Below are 26,986 nucleotides of genomic sequence, written 5' to 3'. Positions count from 1 at the left end.
AAAAACAAAAAACACAGAAAAATAAATTTCCAGGGCATTAAAACCAAACTGTCACAATGTACATGCATGTGTCACATCTTTAAAAATCCATGGTTTGGCTAATTCTTATTACGTAGTTACCTTATGTCGCGTGACGTCACTGCCATCAATGAATGCATTGTACAAATATGAAAAAGCCCATCTTTGCAATGCTTTGTTAACTAGCATATATTTTATATCAATACATAGGTACTTGAAGCACGGCTTTCACGGATCGATAGCAACAGATGGTAGTGCTTCGCCGTAAGAAGCTGATCGTACGCTATTCAGGTAAGGTTTTTTTTTTCAAACTTACGTTTTTTATGTTTTTATGAGAATATATACGAAACTACATCTGATATTTCCATATCTAAGGCTAGGCAATTCAGTTTCATCGTGTACTACTACCTTAACACTGTCAGAGCGGTTGCTCGCCTATAACAGCGATTGGACTACATGTTTTCATTGTTTGAACAAAACCGATTTGAACGAATTGGATAATCCAATGCTAATCCATGGTTCGAGAAAACCGATCGCTATTTAATGCCGCTCCTCGTAACTGTTTCTGCACAAGGTAAGGTATTTGGAGTGAATATTGGCACTGTATTAAGATGCAATTATAATCTTGATCTGTTTATGTTTGTGCATATATGTATTTCAAAGTCGAAAGTACATGACAATTTTACCGGTCTCTAGACGAAAAGCTAATGTATATTTTCACCATAATATAATCATTTTAATAGTTGAAGTGCAATAAACATTCTCGAGGTACATTTGTAAAATTTTCATTGGATTAATGGATTTTGAAAAGAATTAAAGCCTGTCCTCTTAATATTATTCTCAAATACAAATTCCAAATTAAACATTAATTGGAAGAGGAAACAAAAAAATGAAGAAATAAGGACGTGAAATAATTTTTAGTGCAGATATACTTATTATGCATATTTGAACGAGATACAGTACAGCCTTTACATGACAATTGCGCATAAGCTCAGGAATGTTCACTAAATATACTCCTGTGTCTATATTTCAAAATCGGGTATTTATCTCGTAATTTTTTCTGTCTTGCAATGTTGTTGATTTAATTCAGTAAATATCCTTTGTTTTAACGTCATAAGACATAAATATCTCAATCTGTCGTTGTTAATAAAAATAAAAACAAAAAATTATCTGGTGACCAACTTAGGTCGAGCCCCCCCCCCCCCCCCCCCCCTCGTCCGAAATTAATAAGTTGGAGTACGAAATCAGTTGACTTCAATGTAATACCGGTACTAGTATTTCATTTATGAAAGTTAGAATCTCAATGTAAGTAGGTATTTCAGTAAGTTTCTCTCAAAAATGTTTATCATGTTAAAAAAATGTTACATATGATAAGAAGAGTTATCGCTAAAACATAAAATCCAAAATAATTCTCTCCAAGTCAGACGCACGCAGTTTAGATTTTGTACGATATTAATATATGAGACCAATATCCAAAGCATTCTTTGATGTTTGTTGTTTATATAATCTAATTTGATTTTTTTTTAATTAACAAGACAATTCTGAGTATGAGATATTTGCGATATATGTAAAATAAAATCGTCTTTACGTTACGATGAAAGTAATACCAATGCATTGCATGATCTGATCTTATTTTATATAAACAGCACAATGCAATCATCCGGTTTTATTTCTCCCGCCATGCAGAATTTTTTTACCTGCAAAGTTTTGTTCAATGCAATTTGGTTTATATATATAATACTACTCGGCCACTGCAAGTACATATTGCTTTAGAAACAGTTATGGTAACTTCAAGGACCACGATGTAGGTCAAAACAGCATTGAATAATTCATAATGTAAGGGTTCTAAAAATAAATGAAATTACATGTACCGCAGTAGTCTTGATTGTTAGATCTCTCTCTCCAATTTTTTGTTGTTGCTGCACATGTATTCTCCTCGCGAGTTCGGCAATATCTCCCGTGGGTTCTAAGTTCTGAACAGGCTACAGCAATAATTCGGGGAAGCTAATTAAATTTTCTTGGCGTGTAAACAATCAATTTACAGAATTAAAATAATGTCGAGAGCTCATGGGGATATCTGAACGAAACATAACATGTTGAACACGCACACCTAGGAAAAAAATGCACATAAAATTCTAATAAATTCTCCATTGCTTTGTTTTCTAAGGATCACTGCTGTGTGGTAGCCTCATGATGCAGGAATCACATTCATTCAGTTAATAATTGACGATGGGAGACCTGCTTCAAGATGATGTACTATAATCACCTTTCGGTGCATCAGCAAGATTAACCGTCAAAAAAAAAAATTGGAGGGAAAAGGAACAGTTAAATGTTTTGACAATGAAGGTACCACATTCTCTTTCCGTATGGCAAAGGATTTAATTTCTCCGTGGATCAATAACAGGTACTTTAACAGAAGAGATTTTTTTTCTCCGTCACTGTTTCTAGATAAATCAATCGCCAATTGTTAAAATGCATCGCCCCATAATCAGAAATCGGCATATTTATTTGCAGAAAATAATGTAGCATGGCGGCAATGTTAGCAAAGGACTTTGCGGCGATATTTTTCATCGTTCTTTTTGGAGGATTATTCATTTTTATTTGTATCATTTCCGCAATTAAAGCAGTCAGGTAGGACAATTTTCTATAGAATCGTATCTTAATTGAGGTCTTCTATGTCTCATTCTTTTCTTTATAAAAGCAAAACCTAACGATTCTAGATATGTGTTTCAGAGATCGGAGAAAGATCAAGAAATTCATAAAGGCCAAAGAGGAAGCATTGCGGGCCGTCAGACTAAAACGACAAGCCTATATTAACATGGGCCAGATCGACGAATCGCCAAAACACGTCGTTTCCGACAAAAATAAAGAAAACGTGTCCTTCCAATATAAAGAAACCGAATCGCAAAAAAGTAACAACGAAAAGAGTCCTTGTGGTCCTACTTCTATAAATAACAGCAGGTCACCGCCAAAGTACGAAAAGACATCAACAAATCTTAACAATGAGGGAAATTCACCACAAAATTCCGTATATTCAATCGACACATCGTTACGTCATATTGCTTCCATGGAAAGTCTTACAGATGGCGTCATGAAGTCCTTTGAGGACCGCCACGGACCTACAATACAAAAAAACAATAAGAGTTCGGTGTCGGACAATTTACAACGATCCCCTCCGCGGAGTGTGTCTAGTTCCTCTCCAGGAAGTGCAAACATGACGCTACCGGAAGATTACGTCAACGCGACAAAAACGTTACGTCGTTACTCATATCAAGTGGCGTGCAGAGAACCGAATATTGAAAAGGCCGCGCCGCAATTTGCAAAGTCAGACGTCATTATAAAAACCTACAGGAACAACAATGTTGCTTTTGAAAACGTTGCGTATAATTGTGATAGGAATCCGTGATTCTAATTATTGTTACTTTTTCTACAAAAATGCACACCTTAATTAATTGAAATGTAGTTTCATCACAAATAGACCTGAGGCCAATTAACAACAACACCAAGGTCTTTTTTCACAATATATTTATATGCACCTATTGTTATGAATTCATTTTCACATAATGTAACAGGCAGTATCCAAGACTGTTAAGTCTGGTTGGAAGGACAGAACAATGAAATATTCACACTGTTAGCTCTATAACAAGCACCTGTCTACAGCTTCCTTTGCCATGAATGTCTAAGTGCTCCGTCTCATTTATAACCTTGCCATAACAAAATTGTTTTATACACATTATGGTATATATAACAAACAACTTTTTCTATTATAAATTACACATAAAACTCCACTATGTCAGTATTTAGTCTTTGGAGAAGGCAAAGCCTGCCAGTTTGGGGTTGACCTTCCTTGTGGGAATTTCTTCCTCTTCTCGTTTTCTCTTCTTATTATCTCCTTCTTTTGATTTCTGAATCCAGATCTGAAACACAAGAGAGGCGTAAACCACCCGTTAAATGCCGTCTTTACCAGCAGTAGAAACAGTAAGCAATATCCCTTGTAACAAGACACAGAGTTAATGATCTGTTGATGTCATTGCCTATGACACAATTATCAGAATCTAGCATAGATTTGTGTTGCAGGTTTGTGTAAATAGGCTTTGAATTGAAGTTTCTCCTCCATTCTTTGCCGTTTCTCAGTTTTCAATAAAAAATATTATAATTTGATTGTCCATCTGCTTTTTGACAGAGAAAAACTAAACTGGATTAACAACAGGTATTTTAGCTTCTCTTTTATGTTAATGGATCAGAGTGAAATGGCTGAATGGGAAGACTGGATCAAAAACACAGTCTATCACAGAGATAAATGAAAGAGAAAAACAACAATGGAATCAAACAGTGTGAATTTAACAAGTTATTTTATAATATAATTTATTTACATAGCACTTCTGATATAATACACTAATTTGTATATCACTATTATAGTCAATGCCAATGCCTGCATTTAATGATAATCCCAATGATTATTTAGAATCACACAAAATAAGGAAGGTTCAAAATGATCAACCTCCCCAATCCCCACCACCACAAAAGAGGAGAGAAATTGATGTTACCCCCCCCCCCCCTTTCCTTAAAAAAAAAACCCTGAGGGCCCATGTGCCACATGAGCAAAAGTATCTATGTATCTCGAGTTGTTCTTTGAAAGGTGCAATAATTACAATTAACAAAAGGGGTGTACTTTGACGATTTGGAGTTAGATAACTTGTGTTATAATTATACTCGGACGTAAAATTCATTGCAGAACAAGTGGCTATGAGAAATAACCCTGCACACACCATTATCTACAAACTATACAGGGAGGTGAGAATGAGTACAAAATTCTATATAAATAACTGTAATCTCCATCTCTCGGTGGATTCTGTGAAACACTGAATAAACATTCTTCACACCTCATTTATATAATGTGCATACAGCAATTTATGTATTGACAATATTGATGGCTAGCTTGCATCTTTCAATGATTGAGTTAGACAAATAATGTGTAACACACTGTCGTGTCATGAAATATGGGTTCATTGACCAAGTTTGTACTTGACATATACATATCTCCTTTCAATTTAGCGCTTATACTAGATAAATGATAAAAAAAAACCCAAGCTAACAAAATTGACTGTTTTTCAAGATACAAATAGCAAAACTAGTGATTGCTTCTCATTAACATTCAACTTAAGGTGGTATGGGACATCTGTCGATATTAATGTGGATTAAAGTACATCATAATTAAAATACTTTCACCGGTTTGGAATTTTCAAATTTTACAATATTTAACCAAAAACTAGTTTTTAATATTTGGAAAAGTAAAAATTGTAAAACCCCCAGCGGGATTCGAAATAATGACCTACAGATTTGTAGTCAACCCTCTAATCCACTGCGCTACGCTATTAGGTGCCAATATTGGAAAAGAAACTACTTACACGTATATGATTACACTTCATTTTCATGTTTATTTCGATAAACAATATGTCACAACATGGAAGTGTCCAACACCACCTTAATTTGTTGTATATCACTGAGCATAATTTTCTGAATCAGTAGAATTAAGTCATTGCCACATCTATTAGTGTGAAGTTATGGACAACTCAAAATAGACGCTTCAAAGAGCAAGGGCTCTCTGCCAATTGATTTTATTTTTCTGTATCATAATATCATTGAATAAACCATAGCTTTATAACCGACTGCTGGTGGCTCTTAATCTCTATCATTAAAACAGCATTAGAGCTCTCATTATTGCAACTGATGGAATGATAGCTCTTAAGTATGTCCGACTGAATATCAACCATTATTTGGTGATTACTTCTTTCAGGATAAATTCCGCCCATACCAATATCACTAGACATTAATTACATTACAGAACTCTACTTAATGGCTAAACAATTCAATTGACAAGGGAATGACATTAATAGAGAATTGCCAGATGAGATAATGTATTTGCTGGTAATCTAATCACCATCAATATTGTTGATCCACTGCTCATCAGGTACTTTAAAACACCCAACCCATGGTAATCAAACAATATCTTTTGATAAGCAAATGAACTCCATTCTACCTAAATTTTGAATGCCAGTAAATGCAAATTACACTTCATAAACAGCGATTCATTTTGACAAGCAGTCTTTGTAAAATATGCACAGATTTTGCTCACGATACATGATTTCATTATATGTGCATCCAAAGGATGCAATAAATTTAGAAATGCACATACACATTTATTTGTTTTCATTTTTTAGCTAAGAAATTTTGATTTCAGAATGTCATTCCTTTCTAAACCTATTAACTAGATGCTCAAAGTGAAATCTCATTGATCAACACATAGTGCATTAACCAATGAGATTTGGTGATACCGGTATACTGTTGATAGGGAAATATTTGCCCCTGTTATATTTTAGCCCCTTAAAGCTCGTTGTCAACAGTGAAATTAAGACTGGGCAAATTCCAATGTCTCAAATTATCTCTCATAATCCACATCTGTGTTTGGGTGAAATCAAGATGGGGCGAAACTATTTGCAAGTATAGAGGGGTAAAATGTATATGGGCAAAAAAAACCCCTCTGTATACAGTATGACAATGCGGAAAAAATTTGTTGTTGATCAGGATGCCACCGAAAAAATTATAATATTACTCTCAAACCAGGTTATATTGACAAAGTTTATGCGAAAGGAGACAAATGGCAGTGAATCTGACATTAATAATAACAAGGATGTTCATGCAGAAAGGGTTACTGATCCAGAACCTGAAATAAATGAGTCGCGATAAAGAAATAAAGAAAGCTTGGAAAATTCACAAGTTCTAGAAAATATCTCGCAATGTATTCCAGGCTAAGATTGGAGAATGAAAGCGTTGGGGATGAATTGTTCTTTGTGAAATATTTTTGGACATGACACTTTTTCCCTTTCGTAAAAAACAAATACAAACTCTACCACCTACACCTTCAATGGCAAAACCCTTGATCTCTAAAACTACAACATTTTTTCTCTGGTTGATCTTTACTTCAATGCATTAAACATCTGTCCTAAAATTTCCTTGACAAAACATCAGGAGTACGTTTCTTATCATTAGACATATACAGGTAACTCTCGATAGCTCGAAGTCCATGGGACCGAGGAAAAACTTCGAGGTTTCAAGAGTTCGAGTTTTCAAGAGTTCGGAATTTTCCAGGTTGACCGACGGGTTTTAAAATTAGTCTTACCGGATGTTATGATTCAGCCATTTATTTAGTGCTAACCTTACGCACGTGCTTAAGCAACGTTTTCTTTTCAGTAAAATATACAGAAATGGATGTTTTTCTTTAAAACTGAATAAAACAACTATTAAATAAATTCATAATGATTATCTATTTTATGCATCATATTAAGACCAGATTGCTCAGTACTACTGTACTGCAAGACGATCGACATGTCATAAATGTGATAACTGAGTACCACCCATTGTTCCCACTGTACAGGTCCTGCACCAGCTGTAAGAACTTGTTCAGCAATAATCATTATAATGACAATGATGCTGCTAAACATAATTTTTACAGTTTTATAATTTTTAAATTTGACCATGGCTCAATATCATCGTTTCGTCTCAATTAATGGGCAATCATCAAACAATTATCACCTTGCAGGACAAGTGTCGCCTAAATAAACAACCCGCGACACGGGTCCAGCGTCTAACGCCTGGAGCAATTTAAATGACCAGGTAGGTGTTAATTAGGTATAGCGCTTGGAGATACAAGGCGACTTCGATGTATCGAGAGTAAAAAACTATATATTATGAATAACGGGACTTCAGTTTGACTTCGAGGGATCAAGGGTTTCGAGAGATCAAGAGTTCGAGAAATCAAGAGTAAATTAGCTAAGTTATATAGGGAAAAAAATCGGGACCCTAGACTCACTTCGAGCGATCAAGAACTTCGAGGGATCGAAGTTCGAGCCAACGAGAGTTACCTGTACATATTAAACAGTTTGTTTTTCATTTTTGTATCAAAGAGCAAAACACTTAAATTAAGCAAAAGCCCTTCAAAATCCAATCCATGAGTCAGAAAGAGATCTTAGAAGTTAAGAGTTGACACAGGTTAATAACCTGACATAAAACTCACAACATCCAACACTGCATCTTTTCTCTCAATATCCTACAGTATCACACAAATTCTTCTCAATATTCATCAATAAACCTTATTAGACACCGACCTGTCGTTCTTCCTTTGGAATTTTTCGGAATCGTTCCGCAGCGGTTTGTACCAAACTTTCTTCGTCTGCTTCTGGCAATTCCTCCATTAGCTGAGACTTTGTCTCTTCAAACCACAGGTCAAAAGCACTTTTAGATCTGTAAAATACCTAATCTTAAAGACATATGACACAAAAGTAAAGCATTATTACCTACTGGTAAATGGAATTCTCATCAAAATAGTTTACCTCTCTTTATATCAAATTTGTTATGATTTAAAGTGGAGAAAATTGTTGCATATTTTTTTGATTTCAAAATTAACGTAAATTGTAATTACTTTTTCTGTCTAATACAGATTTTCAATCCTAGTTTTCTTTTTAAGTTTAAATAATATTTATTTCTGTTCAATCCAAACTATTTACTTTTTCTGTGATTCTTCCTGTTTGTCTTCCTCATTTGTTGACTTTACAGAAGTTATCTTTCCTTGGCTCTGAGGAGTCTGAAATAGAAAAATTATACATGAACATGATCATGAACATGATCATGAAAACAAAAAACCCATTACCAAATAATCAAAATTATATATGATAAAAGATATTTGTTTATTTTTGTTTATTCTAGGTAAAATAAAGAGTAATTAATTGGAAAACACTTTCTATGTTAATTTGAAAGCTTCCTCATACATGTAAGAGGTAAGGGGGTTTATCAGAGGATACTCACTCTCTTTACAGCCTTGACAGGTCTCGTATTTTTCAGCATGACCTGTCCTGGACTCGTCTGTTTCTTTTTTGACATGCCGTCAAACACCTGAGTTCCTTTTGTTGGTTCTGGTTTCTGGGGTGTTAAAACCTGGAAACAATGTTGAAAACAATAATAAAACCCTATAAAATACACTGCATATTCTCCTTGTTTTTGCTGAACTTAATATTAAAGAAACTGAATGAAAAGAAGACTTGTGACTGAGGTTGTGGACAAACCTTGAATGGATTAGACCTCCCTGAAGACCCATAAGATTGGGATAACACCTCATTTTTGCTCTTGGCTTTCAAATTCAACAAAGGCCCTACAAAGAAATGCAAGCATTTTATTTATTGAAAAACTTGAAAACTCAACATTAATCATGTTTATCCACATATACTTTATAGCAGGTTGCCTTGGTAGAAGGGGTAAAATATGTGGAAGTGAATAAATATTGGCAAAAATATCTATAAACCACACGTTTGGGGTTTACATAAGGATAACATTTTCATTTCTCAGAATTTTTTAAATGTTGACAGATCATACTCCAGACATATCTTTTATATACTGTAGACCCTTATCAAGCGCAAAGAATTAACATCCATGGAAAATCATGTCAAGTTAATATAAGATTGAATTAAAGTTTGGTATTCATGATTCTACATTCTTTCAATTTGATACAAAACCACAGAATTGCAGAAATACATACATGTACTTCCGTAAGATAGGGATTCTACAGTATACATTGAATATAAATTCTAAAACTGTAGATCTGAATGCGAACATTACCACCAGCACTGTTTGTTTCTGCATTTTCCTGGTCAACCTCCACATCTTCTTCTTCCATCTCTTCATTTTCCTGAACATGATTTTGGTGATTGTGAACTCTGTACAATCAAGATAATATACACTTATAAATACATGTAATACACCAGAACACATTACATGTATATATGGGAACAAAATAAGCCTGTGTTGTGCAAGTGAAGCAATCATTTTAGCACCACATGTAAACATTATATTTGGTGCACTGATCAAAATTCCAGATATCAGTTTAAAACATTAACTTTAGACATAAAACACTAAAACAGCTATGACAAAGAGAACTCCAGCATTCGATAAGTTCAACTTCTCTACTAAAGATTTGAAACAAGGCAAAAAGAGAACCATGTGTACATTACATACAAGGCTATTGGTATTGAATAATCTGACGAGTTTCTACATTTCTATAAAATTCATACTTAAGATCAAGAATTTACTGTTGTTTTTTTATGACAGAATATAAAATGACTAAGCTGATTCGGACAGGATAAAAATCCCTGAATAGAAGATATTTGGATTAAAAATGAAACAATATTAAAAGTTCCCTTAATCTTCCCAACCTTGCAGTGCTTTTAAATAAAGCAACCCCTATTCAAATTAAATAATCCTCCGACATAGAAAATATATGTTTTATGAAAATCCATATTGAATTTAACTTCCAAAGCAAACTGATGATCTTGACCTTTGAACCCTATGAACCACTTCTTCCTCTTCCTCCTCCACCTCCTCTGCTTGTTCAGCGGACTTCCTCTGAACCACCTCACTGATCCTCTCGGCCAGCTGCATGTATTTCAGGCGACAGGCATATTTAATGGCTAGCTGCAGAGTGTGTGGCTCTGACATCATCTCACAAACCTCTAAAGCCCGAAACTCTCTATCTGATCTAGCAGATAACTGAAATAGAAATAATATTTATAAATGATAGAACTACCAAAAGGTGCCAAAAAGCAGGGAAATAAGTTATTCATTCTTTGCAGTTAAACCAGCGATAAATGTATGGTTCAATGATAAGTAATAGTAATCCTGTTAAAATGGAAGCTTACAGCAAATAGTTTCATCAGGGCTTCTTGTGAGGGCTTAGCAAGTTCGCTAGCTATTGAAGTGTCATATTCATAACCAATGGTATTCCAGAACTGTAAATGGCTGCTTAGCAACTGTGTTCTGTGAAATACTTCCTACAAAGAAAAATATGATTTTTTTCTTTTCAAAAAGAGTGTAATCTTGAGCACAAAATATATTCCAGATTTTTCCTCCTTCAAAATAAAATCCAACAAAAGTACATAAATTGCAATTAAATAGAAAATTGAACAAGGGCACCGCTAAGCGGAGCATCCCTTGCGACATGAAAAATTGTGTGGGGGATGCATTATTTAGGAATATTCATCTATGAATATGTAAATGAGGAGACCAAATTCTACTAACCCTCCATTACTACAAAAAGGTTTTTTTTTTTACCTATACTAGATCTAAATCCAAAAAATATCAAGTTGTTGATTTGAACTGATTACTCTCACTTTGGTTTCACAGAAGTGAAGCGGAAGTAGTTATTGTCAAGTCTTACATAAAATTTCTGTTTCAAATTGTGTTATTTTAACGATATATTAAAAAGTATTCAACTAATTGACTCGAAAATTAACAGGGTTTGTCCTTTTACCATGCCAAATAAGTGTACGAAGTTTGATAAATATTCCTGCAAGAGTTTTCTTTTAAACTTGTTTCCACGCTGAAGACACATATACATACACGCACAGCAGCGATGCTATATCCCTTTCGCAACAAGTTGCACGAGGGAATAATTAAGATAGGATCATGAAGAAGTCCATACCTCATACTGACTCTTTTCAGTGTTCATTTGACAAAGGGGAACCTGGAAGGGAAGGATTCCCACAGCTGGTCGGGGGAGGACCGGAGGAAAGCGGGCCCCCTTACAAGGTATACACCTACAATACACAGTGTTAGTCAACTTGCCCTCATCTACTAATTCTACTTAAGTACAAGAAGTAAAACAAAGAGCAAAATGTTCGAGTGATGTTCTGTACAAAGGAACAAAAGTTATGCAGTATTGTTATGTTCCATAAATTGCAATTTTTTTTTATATTTGCTTGAAAATTGAAGGAACGTTTTTGAAAAAGCCGTGGGAGTCATAAAATTACCTCCAAAACTTAAAAATAAGGCAACAGGTTGCATGCTAAATTCTTAAAGTGTAATTCTTCATTCAAGTCCTTACCGAAGTTGTTGGGGATTTTCGTGTACACTAACAATCCAGTAATTATCGGATTTTCCTTTTGTCTGTAAATAGAACAGAAAGCATGTATTTGTATATGGACATAGATATAACTGCACTGTACAATAAATATATCTTCATTTTTTTCAGCATTCGTATGAAACTTACATGTGATTTGGTATTTGCTACTTGCACCCAGCTCATCCCAAATCTTCTATTACACATTCTCACTATTCCAGATGAATCCATGTAAAAAGGTGTGCCTTCAGCAGAAAATCTATAAAAAGACAATAAAATCATGCTAATTTACACTGAAGACAGCAACTGAACCTCCATGTGTTTACCTTGAGTTACACTTACCCCATCCAAGCAAGTGAGCTCTTGTGGGACAGGGGGAGTGGCTGGTGGTTTATCTGGGTGGCTCCCTCTACTGTCATCAGATGTACTCCAAGACACTGGTCTCCCGGCAAACCTTGACAAAGATTACAACATGAGCACTACACAGCTAGATTCCATACCCATTGACTTATACGTACATATTTTTTTACAGCAGTCTGTCACAATATGAAAATCATATTGTTCAGTCAAACTATTCTTTGTCAAAATTAAGAACTTGGGAGACAAAGCACTTGACCACTAACTGTAAGATCCTTATTAAGAATACAGCAAGGAATTACATATAATAACAATTGTTTTTGGTAAATCCTGGTTTTTCTCCAAAATTGCATCTTAGTCTCTTTTTCAATTAATGTACACAAGCTAAAAATTTTATCCTTAAAAATAATACAGTTCTTGCTGATTTGACTGAGAAATTTAAGTAGAAAGTGCCAAGGATCCTAAAGAAGAAATTGCACAAGACAATCTACAAGTCATTACAACACTGAAATGTTTACCCATTCCTCTGTGGTAGGCAATGAGCAGCTGGTTTGTGTGAGCTGAGAGGCACACCACAGGACCTGGTATGGAGAAAATATCCCTCTGGATGCCTCCCAGAGAAAAGATTCTGATTAGTCTCCCTGAGGTGGCTACTGCAATCCAGTCCTCGCCGATTGCCAGAGCCTTTCATTATGGAGTACAAGAGAAGAAATCAAAATCAGTGATAACTACACAAAACTGATTCAAGTAATAGCTTAAACAAGAGGCCCATGGGGCCACATCGCTCACCTGAGCAACAATGGGCGTTCAAAAGATATTGTGCCATATGGTCCCTCGGTAGAAAAACAAAAAATAAATATTGTAAAGTATTCGAATTTTACACTTTTTTGTATACATGTAATCTTTGACATTGTACCTTCATGAAATACTATTTTTTACCAGAATAAGAAATTTCTACGCAAGATATAAAACTAAACATTTGGTAGAGGTATACTGTTAAGTTGTTAACTTCCAAATCCCTATATTTTCGTTCTGCCCCCCCCCCCCCCTCCCCACTTTGTAAAGCGATCAAAATATATGAGAGCATATAGGTACATTTTTTTCATCAACTACTCAGTACTTACTAGTTATTGTATTAAAAAAAAATAATAGTTATTGTTTTTTATTTTAAAAACCCTACATGTATAGATGTGAAGAAGAAAATTGTACCTCAATGTGCTCAATTCATCAAATTAAAAACATTCAAAAATTTTATTTGTCTTCTCCATTATAATTAAATGACTGTTACTTACTTCGCGTACAAACCAGGATAATTTTCCGCTGTGATATTCTTAGGAATAGCGATAATTACTTTATCCCCGCAACATAAATGTGTCAGAGATATGGAAACTGTTTTAAAGATGTCGTTTTTATTTACTCGTGTCTGAAAAACTATCAAAATTGATTTAGATTTCACATTATTTATTGTATAAAGAGAGGGCCCCAGAGAGTAGATATATACAGAATACTAGTATCATTCTTTTATTTTGTTTGTACAAGTATTTAACATACTCTAATTCATAGAGATTTTCTAATGTTCAACCAAAATTTCAGCGTCAATTGTAGAATTATAAGCAAGATACAGAGCTCACAGTTCGCCTAGGTTTGATTCATATTTTGTTCACATGAGTTTATTACATTCAGCTTATGATTTTTAACTTGGTATTTCCTATTCAGCATTTAAAATGGAAAAAAAGAATGGCCTAAGATTTTATATTCTCTTATTCACTCAAGACCAGTTCACTGGTATTTGAGGTTCAAAATCAGTTTATACAAATGTACAAAAACACAGTGAAGGATCACATGTACAGTAAGAGTAATAATGACGAAAAAATGTTAAGTTTACAATACAATAAGATGTTAAAGTTGGTTTCTGAACGAACAGACTTTGAAAATTTTCTTAATAAATATTGACAATTTTTTTACATTTTTAATCTTTAGTTTTTAAGATCTGTGTACAAACATAGAATTGTGAGCAAATCTCTGTATCTTGCTTATAATTTGAAGCTTAACACTCAAATATGGTTAGTAAATAGAAATTGAAAACAATTAAACACAAGAAACATTCACTATAACAAATAAAGAACACAATTTATTTTTTCGAAATGAATCATATATATACATGTATATACCTACATATTTCCGTCAGCAATGCCAAACTTTATTTAAACTGAATAAACTCGAGAAAATGCCGAGCATCGCAACAAAAGCTATTGCATTAATCTACCATTACGCAAAAGATAATGCCGATCGAATTACCGATAGAATGAATTGTATTTCATTATTTTTTGATACATCAGATTTTGCTTAACTTGCGCAGGTAAACAGTTAACTGTTTGTTTTACCAAAGTCTCTGTTTGATTTGATACGTAAAAATCATGAAATAATACAGACGATAGTTCCCAGGTTACAAGCAGAAATAATGAAAACGAAACGAAAATCGGAACAAGCTAACACGAACGTCATGTGTGAAACCTGTCAACGCATTGAAATATTTAGCCTCAATTTACTTCACAAAATCGGCAACAATATATTTTGCATGTTTCAAAAATTTCCCTTCATACGCGAACTGTTGCACAACAAGCGAATTCATCATAGTCAGATCGACCCTCTTTCGTATAATGTCATGGCTGTTTTAAACAAAGAACCTCGTTTTAGAAGTATGGAATACGAGTCTAGGTAAAATGGGTTTGCAACCCCGGGCCGTGGCAAAATAAAAGCCAAGGCAGATCGACAATCGTCAATTCCAAATACGCATTATTTTGCAGCAATATTTACAGCGAATACAAATATACTAGTCCATCAAATATCCTGAAATTGTAATGAGATTGGCAGATTAATAACTGCCAATCTTTGTTTTGCCCAGACCAAGTCTTGCCTACCCATTTTACCGGATGCCGGATTACCGGAAGCCGAACCGGAAGCTAATAAACTGATTAAAACACGCATTTCCTTTATTATTATTTTCGTAATAACTCAGATTTGAAACAGAATTAGCACTTAATTTTTGCAATTTATATTTTCCTTCCCATAAGGATAATTTATGCTAAACTACGTTGAATTGGAATCAGAAGTTCTTGAGAAGAAGATTTTTAAAAATGCACCCCCCTTTTTCTACAGTTTCAAGGTTTTCTCCGCTTTGAATACAGATCGGACTTTTATTTTTGCAATTTATATTCGCCCTCACATAAGGATGCTTTGTGCCAAATTTGGTTGAATTTGGATAAGCGGATTTAGAGAAGAAGTTCAAAATGTAAAAAGTTTACAGACGGACAGACAGACAGACGGACAGACAGATGGACAGACGGACGACGGAGAAAATGTGATCAGAATAGCTCACTTGAGCTTTCAGCTCAGGTGAGCTAAAAATCATTATTAAGTTCACATTTGAGACATTTTTAAATGAACTTAAATGTACAACCTGATATGTTTTTACTTCTTATAGTAAAATTAAACAGAGAGTACCATTACCATGTTAGAGAGCTTTATCAATGACATAAAAAGGTTTGACCAAGCCAACTCTCTGACAAACAGGTTTTTGTTATTTACTGATGTTCTGTTTTAAAGAATTTTACATATTTAGTACATATTTGGATATACATTCCAAATATTAATCTACTAAGCAAGTCATAATACTACATGAACAGCTTCTTTGCTTACCTCTATTGCTTCTCCATCATCCATGGGAATGGTCCACTCCTTAGAATTATCCCAAGATCCAAAATGCATGCAGGTCAACTTACTAAAACATTACATTACAGATCTGTATATATGCATCCATACCAATTTATGGTCTGAACAAAGGGCTATAGATATGGTATAAAGTAATATTTCTCTAGACAACAAACTCATTCAATCTGAATTCATCAAATGTAGTATACAATATACCCTGCTTCCACATAATGAATAAGAATTTTTTTTTTTTTAATCTAAGTAATGATAATACCCGAAAGGTTTTCAAAATGACGACTTTTCTTTTTATACATGTACATAATTTTATGTACTATAATTGATGGCTTCAAAGAATATGTTCTCATAAGTACAGACATGATATTAAATGTATAATAATAGTACAGACACTAACTGACGCCTTGAAAAGAATCTGCTTTCCATAGTACAGATAATGAACATGTACTGTCAAACCTCGTTATATTGAACTAGATGGGACTGGTTAAAAATTTCGAGATATCCTAGTATTCGAGATATCAAGGGTAAAATACTTAAAGTTTAAAGTGTTTTGGACCTAAAAATCACTTCGACAGATCCATTGTATTCAAGATATCGGTGTTCGAGATACCGAAGTTCAACTGTACTATAATTGATGACTTAGGAGTACAGACACTGAGCAGACCTTGGGTCAGAGTCCTCCCCCGGGCTGGCTAGGACCACAGCTTCTGTCGAGACGTCCCCCATAGTGTAACCCGCTGAGTTTGTTAAGTGCATGGCATGGTGTATAGCGGTGTTGTGGAACTCGATATCTATTGACTCCTCTTCCTCTGTGTTAAACTGCTTTATAATTCCAACAGCATTCCACATCTACGGGAAGGAAAAATATCATCAATGAGACAATTCTATGATAATTAAAATGTAAGATTTGTGAAATTAATAAAATAAAAAGGAAAAAAATTGTAAATACAAATATCGCGCTACCTAAATTTTACCAAGTATATTCTTAAACTTTAAAAAAAAACTTACCAATTAGTAAAATAACCACCACATAGTTTAACACTTTTACAGAGGTACATGTAGACAAAAATTTTCCAAAGTCTACCAAGGTAAAACATTTTGAATTGGAAGCAATGAAAGTATTTATCTCCATAGTTTATTAATATATACATTGTAAGATATTACAAATTTTCAACCACCGAATCATTACAATGTACAGGTACAACATAAACCATTTGCTTATAAACTCTAGAGTATCTTAAAACACTGACCATGAATCTGCTAGAGAGGTGTTTGGGGGTGGATCCTGGCTGGAAGGCCCCTTGAGGGGGTGTTGGTACAAACCCCGGTCTCTCAATGATTCTGGTCTGTACTGGGATGACCGGAGGAGCCTCACCATCCTCTGATGCCAAGTCATCTACAACAAAACCAGTCTTACATGCAGCAGTTTAGTGTAAGAGTGTGTGTTTTAGAATAATAGACTGATACCATACAACAAATGCTTATGGAGCAGGGATGTGGTTTGCAGAGGAGAAAAGGGAAGACATCACATCAGCTTTAAGTCTGCACTAATCTCAAGAATTACCATTTTAACTTTAAAATCCACTAAAATCCTCATTTCCACATCCCAAAAAAATCACATCCAAATGGGAATAACACTCATGAAAAAATCAAAGCGAATTTCTGAATGATTTACCATCAAGGGGCTTTAAGACACTGGCTGGTGTTGAGTCATTGCTGTCTTCATCAAAAATCTGCTCTTTACTCGGCTCATCAGAGGCTTGAACTAATTCTGCATCATCATCGTCATCCTCAAAAATCCCCAGAGTCTCTTTTACTCTTTGTTCCTTTGCAGGCTATAGAAAAATGAAAGTCTATCAATTTCTTGAGAGATGCTGTGTTTAACATAGAGAGTAATAACTAGTCAGTCAGGTTTTAACCCTTATTGAAGCTGTTCAAGTAGTACCTGGTTTCCTCCTATAAGATTTATTTCACTCAAAAGTCCAAGCTGTCCCTAAAAGAAAACAAAAAAACCTTGAAAATATATAAGATGCTTGAGTTGTCTCCCATTCATTATGTACAAACCTAAAATCAAGGGATTAAAAACTTATCTTACCTCTCTATCACAAAATGCTATTTCTGTCTGGTTGCTAGGATTCCAAGATAGTGACATGATGGACAATCCACTCTCATGTTTAAACCTAAAGTAAAATAACAAGTTTCAGTGGATGTTTTCAATGATGGTTAATATATACATTTGTACATAGGACCTAGAAGTAGCATTAGAGATTAAATTTGAACAAAAATCGTCTACAACCCAGTCAATCAAGCATGCATCACCTGAAAATGTTTCTTTGATGGGTTTTTATAAACATTAATAAATACATACAAAAATAATACATTTCAACCACCAGCCCAACTTGCTTTAAATTTCTCCTCATTTTCCTTCTGTTATCTGCTGTACATAAGCTTGTCAAGCAGTTGTATCATACCTATCCACACAGGTTTTGGTTTTGAGGTCAAAGATGAGAATATGGCCGTCATAACATCCTGCCGCCAGGTGTGTTCCGTCAGTTGAGAGATCCAGGACAGAGTACACCTACATATACAGTCACCATAATTACAGATATTTTATCAAAGGTTAAGAGGCATTCAGCAAAACTTTCAAAGTGATATACATGTACATATAAGGTGATTGGCAATGGGAGGAATTTCATTTTCTTTCAAAGATTATTCGGTCAAGAGGTCAGGTAGAATAACAGATGAGTGAGAAAAAACTGAATGTTTTAGTCACATACTCCAGAAAACTGACTGTCTTGTATTGATCCAGTTGTTGACCAGGAATTTCTGTCGTAGATCTGGATCTCATTCTCCAAAGGAACATACAGGAACTAAAATTTAACAAAACAATATTTGCAATTCAATGTATGTGCCATTATACACACACTTAAAAAACAACCATCAGAGTGAGAAATAAAGTTAAACACAGATGTGAATCTATTTTGTCTTATTAGTATTATTTTTACCTGCCCATTCTTTTCCCAACATAGCCTACACAATCCTTTGGTCAAACTGTTTAAAAGATCAAAAACACATTGCATTACAATTTCAATATAACATGCATATAGCATATTAGCACACATGTTCAGAGAACTCAAATATTGGTGTTACTGAATTCAAATTTTACCTAATGTCACCCACTTTGGGAAGGATTTGGAACTTTTTCACTTTCTCCTTATTCTCAACTCTCCATATCACCACACTTCCATCACAACTAGAGGATGCCTTGAAAATTAATATACAGAAGGGGAAAATAAGATTTTATGTTATCAAATATGAGCATATAAAATGCTGGGTTACCTGTTTAGAAATAAATTATCTGCATGTGCACATAAATTGTACAAAACCTTAACTCTGAAAGCTTAAAAGAAATTATTCACAGGTTTTAATCAAAATGGTTAAGCCCAGACATTTTTTGGCATTCAACACAGTACACTAACCAGAAATTCTTCTTTAGGGTCTAAGGCTACACTTAATACAGGGGCCTCATGTCCTTCAAACTTCTTGGTGTCCCCAGAGGAAATGTCAACAAGTTTTATTGTGAAGTCACTGGAACAAACAATATCTACATTATGTATATTAAATTGCAAAATGCACTCCTTTTAACAAGACAATCTCCAATAAAAGAAGGGTTTTTGCAGTCCAAAAATTCTGATTAGACAGTAATACAACTTAACATTACTTTCAATTAGTGTGATATGGTTATATGGAAGATGTTAATCTGGTGAACTTGTTTCATTACAACATAACTCAAAATGATATCACTCCAAAGGATATATCATATTTAAAATTTAAAAGCATTTCTGTGTTGTACTATATTTATTTTTATTGCATTTTTCAATAGACCAAGTGAATGAATAAAGCAGGTGTCCACACCTAGATCCAGCTACTAATGTCGTTCCCATCTGGTTGATGCAGATATGGTTGGCAGGGGCAGTAAATCTTGCCAGAATCCCATCAGGAGAGCCCCCTGGGAAAGTATATGCCTGCACAGTGTTTGCATCAGTAGCGATGTAAAATCTGTCATTCTGTGAAAAAAAATACGATGGAAGTCTTTGACATCAATTCATCATCTCTGTAATCAAGTCATTTTATGGAACGCCCCCTTTAGCTTATCAGGTTTTAATACATCATTATACATGGCTAAAAAATGTGATGTCAATGGGGATTTTGTATTGCAACAGACCCGAATGATAATGATAAGAAATTGTGCGAGGTATTCTGAGTGGCTTCGTAATGGAGAAAAGATGTCAACATTCCCAATTAAAAATTACCTTAAGAAATCTACTTATCTAGCGCCAGCGCTCAAACCAGTGTGTTGAGTCTGACATCACATACTCCCATTAAATTATTTCTCCAATCAAAGATCATCATTCAAAGTTTTCCTCTGGCATGGATGACCCTAACATGCTCAATCACTTGGAGATGTTTTAACTTAAGTAAAAAATAATTTTTTGAAATTTGTTTAATACCTTGTATGCAACACAGAATGCCTTATCACCAGTTCCATGGGATATAGCATCATCATCCTCCGCCCCTTCCCATATTCTGACATCTCCATCTGAGCCACAGGTCAAGATATATCTGATAAGCAACAAAAAAAAATAAAATACATTTACGACTAATTTTGTACTAACAGAATAATATCAAATGAACAGATGAATGAAAATTTTAGCATGCACATTCCATTTCAACAAACAGCCTAAATCAGGATTCCGTAATTGGTGCATTATACCACGACTGACCAAACTACTTACTTTCCTTTATCGTCATAGCACAAACTTGTTAATCCTTCGCTGTGAGCGTATCGCAACGGCGAACAGGACGGCATTATCAAGTTTACCTCCTTGTTTGATAAGCGCGCCAAAAATGTCTTTCTGTATGGCGATCCCGATCATATTTCTTAAAAAATAAGATATTTGTGTAATTCAATATTGGTGTTATGTAAGTTATGTCTTAGTAAGGGTATGTTCAGTTTGAAAAGTAATACAACATAGATTGACTTTTTTAGGAGTGAAAACATGATTGTTAAAAATACTCATGGGTTGATTTTTTGCTGGCAACGAATAGACCATACACCTACATTATTAGAATATGACATCACACCCTCCACTCCTCTTCACTTCCTGCGACAATGCCTATGCCTTGATCAGAGCGAATATGTCTAATGGTATGTTTTTTATGTTTTGGTCTATATTTTGCCTGTTTTTTATTATTTTTTTCCACTTATCAAAGATAAATTGAACTGTGTAAGACCGAGAACTGCATCATTTGCACTATTTATCACTGTTCTGACAGCATGTTTCTTTGTTTATATTTTACCTAATTGATGATATTTCAGTTATTTGGTCAACTTTCTCTTCAGAATAAAACTTATGCAGACTATGTTAATGATTATCGATCCCTTCATATGCGTAACAAATTTAATATTGCATAGCCACTCTTTAAAATTTACTACTTGACACTTAAATAATTTGGTATATACACAGTTTAACAGGTTGGGACCAATCTCCCAAATGGGATATAATAGCCCGTTTGGAATATAATAACCCAAATGGGATATAAATTTAAAGTGCCAAAATTTTTTTTTATTTTTAAATTTTTGACATAAATCCGCATTAAATGGGAATCAAATGCAACAACTTTTGGCTATTAATAAGAAGTTTTTCTATATGTCTATAGTTTGTAAGATTGATCCCCAAGAAGTTTTTGATATACTGAGGGATCAATATCCATAATAGTACAGCTACAGAAAAAGTTGTTTACCAAAAGTTGTTGTATTTCATCTATTCTAATGCGTAGTTATATCAAAATTTTTTATTTTTTGCACTTTAAATTTATATCCCATTTGGGCTATTATAGCCCAAACGGGCTATTATATCCCATTTGGGAGATTGGTCCCAACCTGTTTAATGCTGGTTCAACCTGTTTATAATGCTTTGACTAAAAAAATTTCAAACTCGATATTTATTTTACATATTCATTTTGTGCGAATTCCTTGATACCATAACATTTTGTCAATTAACAGTTGATTGGTGGAAATAATCATTTGTTCAATGACAGCTCACAAACAACTCATTGACAATAAATTTAACTTGAAGTCACAGATCGTTAAGAATTAAGAGACGTTGTATTTGGCCATACACATTTAAACCAAGTAAACCTTAGAAATGATAGTTTCAATCTATTTTTACACAATGTCTGAGCTACATAGCAGCATCCTTTCATGAAATGTCTGTAGTATATCAAGTCTTCTTAGCTCAGATGTTAGAGTGCTGGCATGGTATTCCAGAGGCCCTGTGTTCAAGTTCTGGTTGAGTCTTGACTTTTTCCCCACCTATTACATTTGGCACCATATGTTCAAAACCCACATGCTCTGTTATTTCCAAGGAAATGCAACACATGCCTTGTAGCATTTCCTTAACTTGCATTTTTCTACATAAAAATTTGAGAATTTTACCAAGTGTAGGAGTATGTCACCTGGTCTCTTCCTTACTGTATAGGGGTACTTGATTCCCCAATCCTGCCATTTTCTACTAAATCATGAGAACATAAAGCGCTGAACTTTTGTATTGATTACATTTAGTATACAGCTTTAAAGAAAAAAAAATGCAAGATTTTAGAATCAATGAGAGGAGTTTGCCTGGATATTAATTTCCTGCATTTTATTAGGAATCAACAGTATCAGGTCTTAGTTACCCAGTGGTTAGGTGCTGGCACAGATTGCAAGAGGCCTTGGGTTTGAATCCTGGCTAGCTGAGACTTGAATTTTCACCACCTGTTACGTTTGCAAATTCAATGTTTTTCAGATACAGGCAAATCTATAAATATTTAATAGTTATAATTTTTTTTTAATAACCTAAACCATGTGAATGTTAGGCGGAGATTCAGTAAACAATTTTTAATTTTAACGGAAACAGGTAGTAGTTTTATTTTTGTCAACACAGCAAAGAGCAATTCATCAAATGAGCACAGAAAATAGACCTCTGAATGAAGTATCAATGTTCATTCAAAAGCATTGAAAGTTTTTAAGGTTTTGAAATAAAAAAAAAATGTCTTGGAATAGCATTCCTTCAAGTTATCTCCCTTTTGGACCTCCTTGTCAACTTCGATATATGGAGTTCATGGTTTAAGAAGTAAACGTGACTTTTTGGGTGCAGTTGCTAGATAATATCTATTTCATTATTTTGATGGCAAAATGAGAGGCAGCTGTTGATTTTAATTGATTCATTTATATTTCAGATGAGGGCTTTGCTGGAAATAGTGCAGAAAAATTACTGCCAAGCAATGCTTCCTCCAGTGAGAATACAAGGAGGAGAGTCCCGATCAATCTCGGAGGACATCGGCTTCATAGGTCCTCTGTACGGCCTTTCTTCTGTTGTGGAAGTCAGCTCTCCTTAAACAGCATTAGCGATTTCATTCAGACATCAGATCAGTCAGACTGTGACGATGGGTCAGATCTTATGGCAAATTTATCTTTATCCAAAAAAACACAAAACAGACGCAAAAAACCCAATGAAGGACGCAAGAAATTTTGGACTTTGAAGCTCAGAGGAAAGTTGCATGTACCAAAAAGGTCAAATTACAATACAAATGAGAATGATTCTACGGGGAGCATTGTGTGCACATCATTCAGAAAGTCATCAGATGAAAGTGAAAGTGGCATTGAACAGACTAGTGCAGGTGCTTCTGCACAACCACAGGAAGTGTTTGTAACTCTACGCCCCATTAATTTTGATGAACTTTACCCAACAGAAGACATTGATCAGAGAAGAATTCAACAGCGAGCTCGAGAAATGGAGGAGGGCATTGATGTACAAAATGCTTGTATTCTGATACCTCAATCAGCCGATTCATCCTCAGATGAGGAATATGACTGCCCCCAGCCTTTAACCCAGAGAAATAGTTTCTCTTCCTTTGCGGAAACCTGGCAATATGGTTCCTTCTCAATGTTGCCTACACATTCCAGCATTCTCTCCCCCTCAGTCCGCCCACATTCCCAAGTCGACTACATCCATTGTCTAGTGCCAGACATTGTAAGCATAACCAACTGTAGCTATTACTGGGGAGTCATGGATCGCTACCAGGCCGAGAAGCTCCTAGATAAAAAGCCAGAGGGAACCTTTTTGTTGAGAGACAGTGCACAAGAGGAGTACCTGTTTTCAGTCAGCTTCCGGCGATATGGGCGATCTTTGCACGCAAGAATTGAGCAGTGGAACCACAAATTCAGCTTTGATTCCCATGACCCAGGTGTTTTTGCATCAGAAACAGTTTGTGGTCTAATAGAACATTATAAAGATGCCAGCGTTTGCATGTTTTTTGAGCCATTGCTTACCACTCCCTTGCATCGTACAGATCCCTTTAGTCTTCAGCACATGTGCAGATCAATTATTTGTGATCGTATAACATACGACGACATTAACGTGCTGCCCCTTCCACGGCAGTTGAGAGATTACATGAGATATTATCATTACAGGCAAAAGATACGCACACGCAGATATGACATGGCTTAAAGCGTTAAACTGTGTGAATGATTCTAGAGGCATTAGACTTTGACTCAAAGTGGACTTGGATCATAATATTCAGACTGGTGCATTATTTGTTGGATCATGTTCATATTTGAAAAATGGACACCAACAGTAAAAGTAGAATATATTTTGTCTAATGACATATTTATTACTATCTCCCTTGTTTTTAAGGGCTTTATATAGTGTATACTGGTATTGTACTTGTTGGTACTGTTGCTGTTTCACAGCAAATTTTTCAAAAAATTTTATAAGGATTTTTTACCTTATGGATGAAGGGTAATACTGTACTTTCTGTTTTAAATTTCCTCAAATCATGACATATTTACATGGAAATCAGGAATTTACTCTGTGTATTGTAATTGGTTCCTGTTACCCCATGTGAACTAATGTTATATATATATTTATTTTTAAAACCATACCGTTTTGGGATTTTAAAGCGAACTTTTTCTAAAAGTGAAAAATCTGGCTCTTAATGGCCCAAAAAACTTAAATTTACTCACTTTTCATCACGTTCTCATATTTACCAATGCCACAAACCACAGACAAATTTGCAATCTTTCCCTATTGGGGTATGGATGCACCAGAAGAAAATATCTTATAGTTTAATCAAAGCATGTCCATTGTGAGTAAAGCATAGTTGGAGATTGATGTTATAATTAAATTTTAGTTTAATGTCAATAACCATTCTGCGGTCTAAGCATACTGCATGTAGAATTCAAAGAATGTTTCAACAACCCCAACAATATCCAGCTCTCACCAACATTTGGAGTTTACAAGGTTACAGATAGAGGAGAGCAATGTGGTCTCTGGGTCATGCATTGAGACAATGTTCTTATACATGAGGAATGTGTAAAAGTAAGAATGTGATAAAAAGTGAGCTGATTTTGGTTTTTTGTCCCCAGGGCACAGTTGTAACTTGTATTTTTTGACCTGTTGCATTTTTGTTAACATTTTAAGACTGAAATCATAATCGACATTGATGTACAACCAAAAAGGGTCTGTTTAATATTGCAAACTTTGTTGTCTATTGATATTTTGCGTGGGAATAAGTCAATTATATGGCCAAGTACCTGTACTACCAAGTGCTGTAACATATAACAATTCAATAGTTTGTGTAAATATTAACTATTGTAGCCATGTAACTGTTTTAAGGAAGTACTTGTACATATAATCTTTTGCACATTTCCTTGTTCTTAAAAACGTATTTGCTGAGGTATTGAAAATAGACTTTACCCACAGCAAAGAAATTCTCAAGATGTACTGAATATATTGTAGTAATTTCACAATTTAGTCTTTTAATTCTGACCAAAATTTTAAAGAAAGTCATGACAAGTATCAAATTTAAATTCAGAACAACATTGTGCACAAGCTCCAGTGGATTCTTCTCAGAAATATAAGAAATCACTGCATGTACTGAATTGGACGTTCTAAATACCACTACAGCAAATCACCCAGTGTAAAAAAACATTCATGAAATATGATTTTGACACACTACCTGTCCATTATTTTTTCTCCAATTACTGAGGTCCAGCTCTTGATATAGTTTGATGAAGTTTAAGTCGATAGATAATTACATATGTAACATATAAATGACTTAAATCAAACAAATGTTGTTACATCATGTTTCACCTAACTTTGTCAATTTGCCCTGCAATCACGCAACACATTTGTCCCAATTGTTGGATGTTTCATTTACATTTGGTCTTTGGACATTTGAACAAAACATTCCTCCTCCTCCTCCAGCAATTAAATGTATTTTGATTTTGTGTAAATAAGAAAACAGTATGTTAGCAACAGCTTAGAATGAGCAAGGATTGTGTTGAAAAGTTAGTAGTGATTTGATTTGACTCATTGTGTAACATTCAAGTAAATGCTAGCCGAGTCCTCCCCTAGTAAAACCTGCATTGATAGTGCAATAACACACCGTTTACCGAGCTGTTTGATGCTTTATTGGTTGTATTTGTGCCATTATGAATAAACTAGCTTCAGTCATTTATTATTGTTTTTGTTTTGTTTTGCTATTTTGTGTTGGACTAACCAGAGAAAACATTCTGTGCATGTATTTAAAAAAAAAAAAAATACATGTATTATCGAAATCTTTGTTTATTTTAACAAAACAGTTGAACTTCGAACACTGATATCTCGAATACAATGGATATGTCGAAGTGAGTTGTAAGTCTCAACCACTTATACTTTTAGTAATTTACCCTTGATATCTCGAAGTTTTTAACTAGTCCCATCTAGTTCGAGATAACGAGGTCTGACTGTACTTGGATATACCAGTTCAGTATAAAGGAAAACACTCAGCCCTTTTGCCCTCGTTGTTGGCAGGCAAATTTAAGACTGGGTGAATTCCCATGCCTCATATTATCAC

At 34.6% G+C, this 26,986-nt stretch overlaps 3 protein-coding genes across 6 annotated transcripts; 2 read left to right on the top strand and 1 right to left on the bottom strand.

The window, feature by feature from the left end:
- Window positions 1-161: 161 nt before the first annotated feature.
- On the top strand, window positions 162-3,803 carry LOC128175405 (uncharacterized). Of its 4 annotated transcripts, none has more exons than XM_052841012.1 (5): window positions 162-309; window positions 399-592; window positions 2,186-2,364; window positions 2,533-2,649; window positions 2,752-3,803. In XM_052841012.1, exons 4-5 carry the CDS (start codon window positions 2,546-2,548, stop codon window positions 3,422-3,424), a joined length of 777 nt encoding a protein of 258 aa, XP_052696972.1. In that variant the 5' UTR covers window positions 162-309; window positions 399-592; window positions 2,186-2,364; window positions 2,533-2,545; the 3' UTR covers window positions 3,425-3,803. The 4 variants fall into 4 exon arrangements, with proteins under 4 accessions (XP_052696972.1, XP_052696968.1, XP_052696971.1 ...); XM_052841008.1 differs by having other exon boundaries at window positions 163-309; window positions 2,186-2,422; XM_052841011.1 differs by lacking the exon at window positions 399-592 and having other exon boundaries at window positions 234-309; window positions 2,186-2,422.
- Window positions 3,527-20,956, bottom strand: LOC128175404 (WD repeat and HMG-box DNA-binding protein 1-like). Its single transcript, XM_052841007.1, has 27 exons — window positions 20,842-20,956; window positions 20,557-20,668; window positions 19,961-20,112; window positions 19,525-19,633; window positions 19,212-19,309; window positions 19,051-19,096; window positions 18,823-18,915; window positions 18,517-18,623; window positions 18,141-18,225; window positions 17,991-18,038; window positions 17,721-17,880; window positions 17,296-17,441; window positions 16,710-16,894; window positions 16,019-16,100; window positions 12,838-13,003; window positions 12,305-12,416; window positions 12,113-12,221; window positions 11,948-12,009; window positions 11,546-11,660; window positions 10,764-10,895; window positions 10,403-10,614; window positions 9,688-9,785; window positions 9,138-9,223; window positions 8,881-9,009; window positions 8,583-8,659; window positions 8,184-8,319; window positions 3,527-3,935 (listed from the first exon to the last, which is right to left on the bottom strand). Exons 1-27 carry the CDS (start codon window positions 20,913-20,915, stop codon window positions 3,819-3,821), a joined length of 3,048 nt encoding a protein of 1,015 aa, XP_052696967.1. The 5' UTR covers window positions 20,916-20,956; the 3' UTR covers window positions 3,527-3,818.
- A 188-nt stretch (window positions 20,957-21,144) lies between these two features.
- On the top strand, window positions 21,145-26,608 carry LOC128175399 (suppressor of cytokine signaling 5-like). The gene is made up of 2 exons (XM_052841002.1): window positions 21,145-21,254; window positions 23,327-26,608. The coding sequence occupies exons 1-2, from the start codon at window positions 21,179-21,181 to the stop codon at window positions 24,595-24,597; spliced, it is 1,347 nt and encodes a 448-aa protein (XP_052696962.1). The 5' UTR covers window positions 21,145-21,178; the 3' UTR covers window positions 24,598-26,608.
- Window positions 26,609-26,986: the final 378 nt, after the last annotated feature.

This window comes from Crassostrea angulata, chromosome 3 (assembly GCF_025612915.1).
Source record: "Crassostrea angulata isolate pt1a10 chromosome 3, ASM2561291v2, whole genome shotgun sequence".
NCBI classification, from domain to species: Eukaryota; Metazoa; Mollusca; class Bivalvia; order Ostreida; family Ostreidae; genus Magallana; species Magallana angulata.
The sequence above is the reverse complement of the archived record's forward strand: the minus strand, read 5'-3'. Positions and strand labels throughout refer to the sequence as shown.

Bases quoted from the DNA above. Each gene is read 5' to 3' on its own strand.
- LOC128175399 (XM_052841002.1), top strand. From the start codon at position 21,179: ATGACATCACACCCTCCACTCCTCTTCACTTCCTGCGACAATGCCTAT. The intron at 21,255-23,326 runs GTATGTTTTTTA...TTTATATTTCAG, and splicing joins CAGAGCGAATATGTCTAATG to ATGAGGGCTTTGCTGGAAAT.
- LOC128175404 (XM_052841007.1), bottom strand. From the start codon at position 20,915: ATGCCGTCCTGTTCGCCGTTGCGATACGCTCACAGCGAAGGATTAACA. The intron at 11,661-11,947 runs GTAAGGACTTGA...TGTGTATTGTAG, and splicing joins GAAAATCCCCAACAACTTCG to GTGTATACCTTGTAAGGGGG. The intron at 9,224-9,687 runs GTAATGTTCGCA...ATTTCTTTGTAG, and splicing joins AGAAACAAACAGTGCTGGTG to GGCCTTTGTTGAATTTGAAA.
- LOC128175405 (XM_052841012.1), top strand. From the start codon at position 2,546: ATGGCGGCAATGTTAGCAAAGGACTTTGCGGCGATATTTTTCATCGTT. The intron at 2,650-2,751 runs GTAGGACAATTT...TATGTGTTTCAG, and splicing joins TCCGCAATTAAAGCAGTCAG to AGATCGGAGAAAGATCAAGA.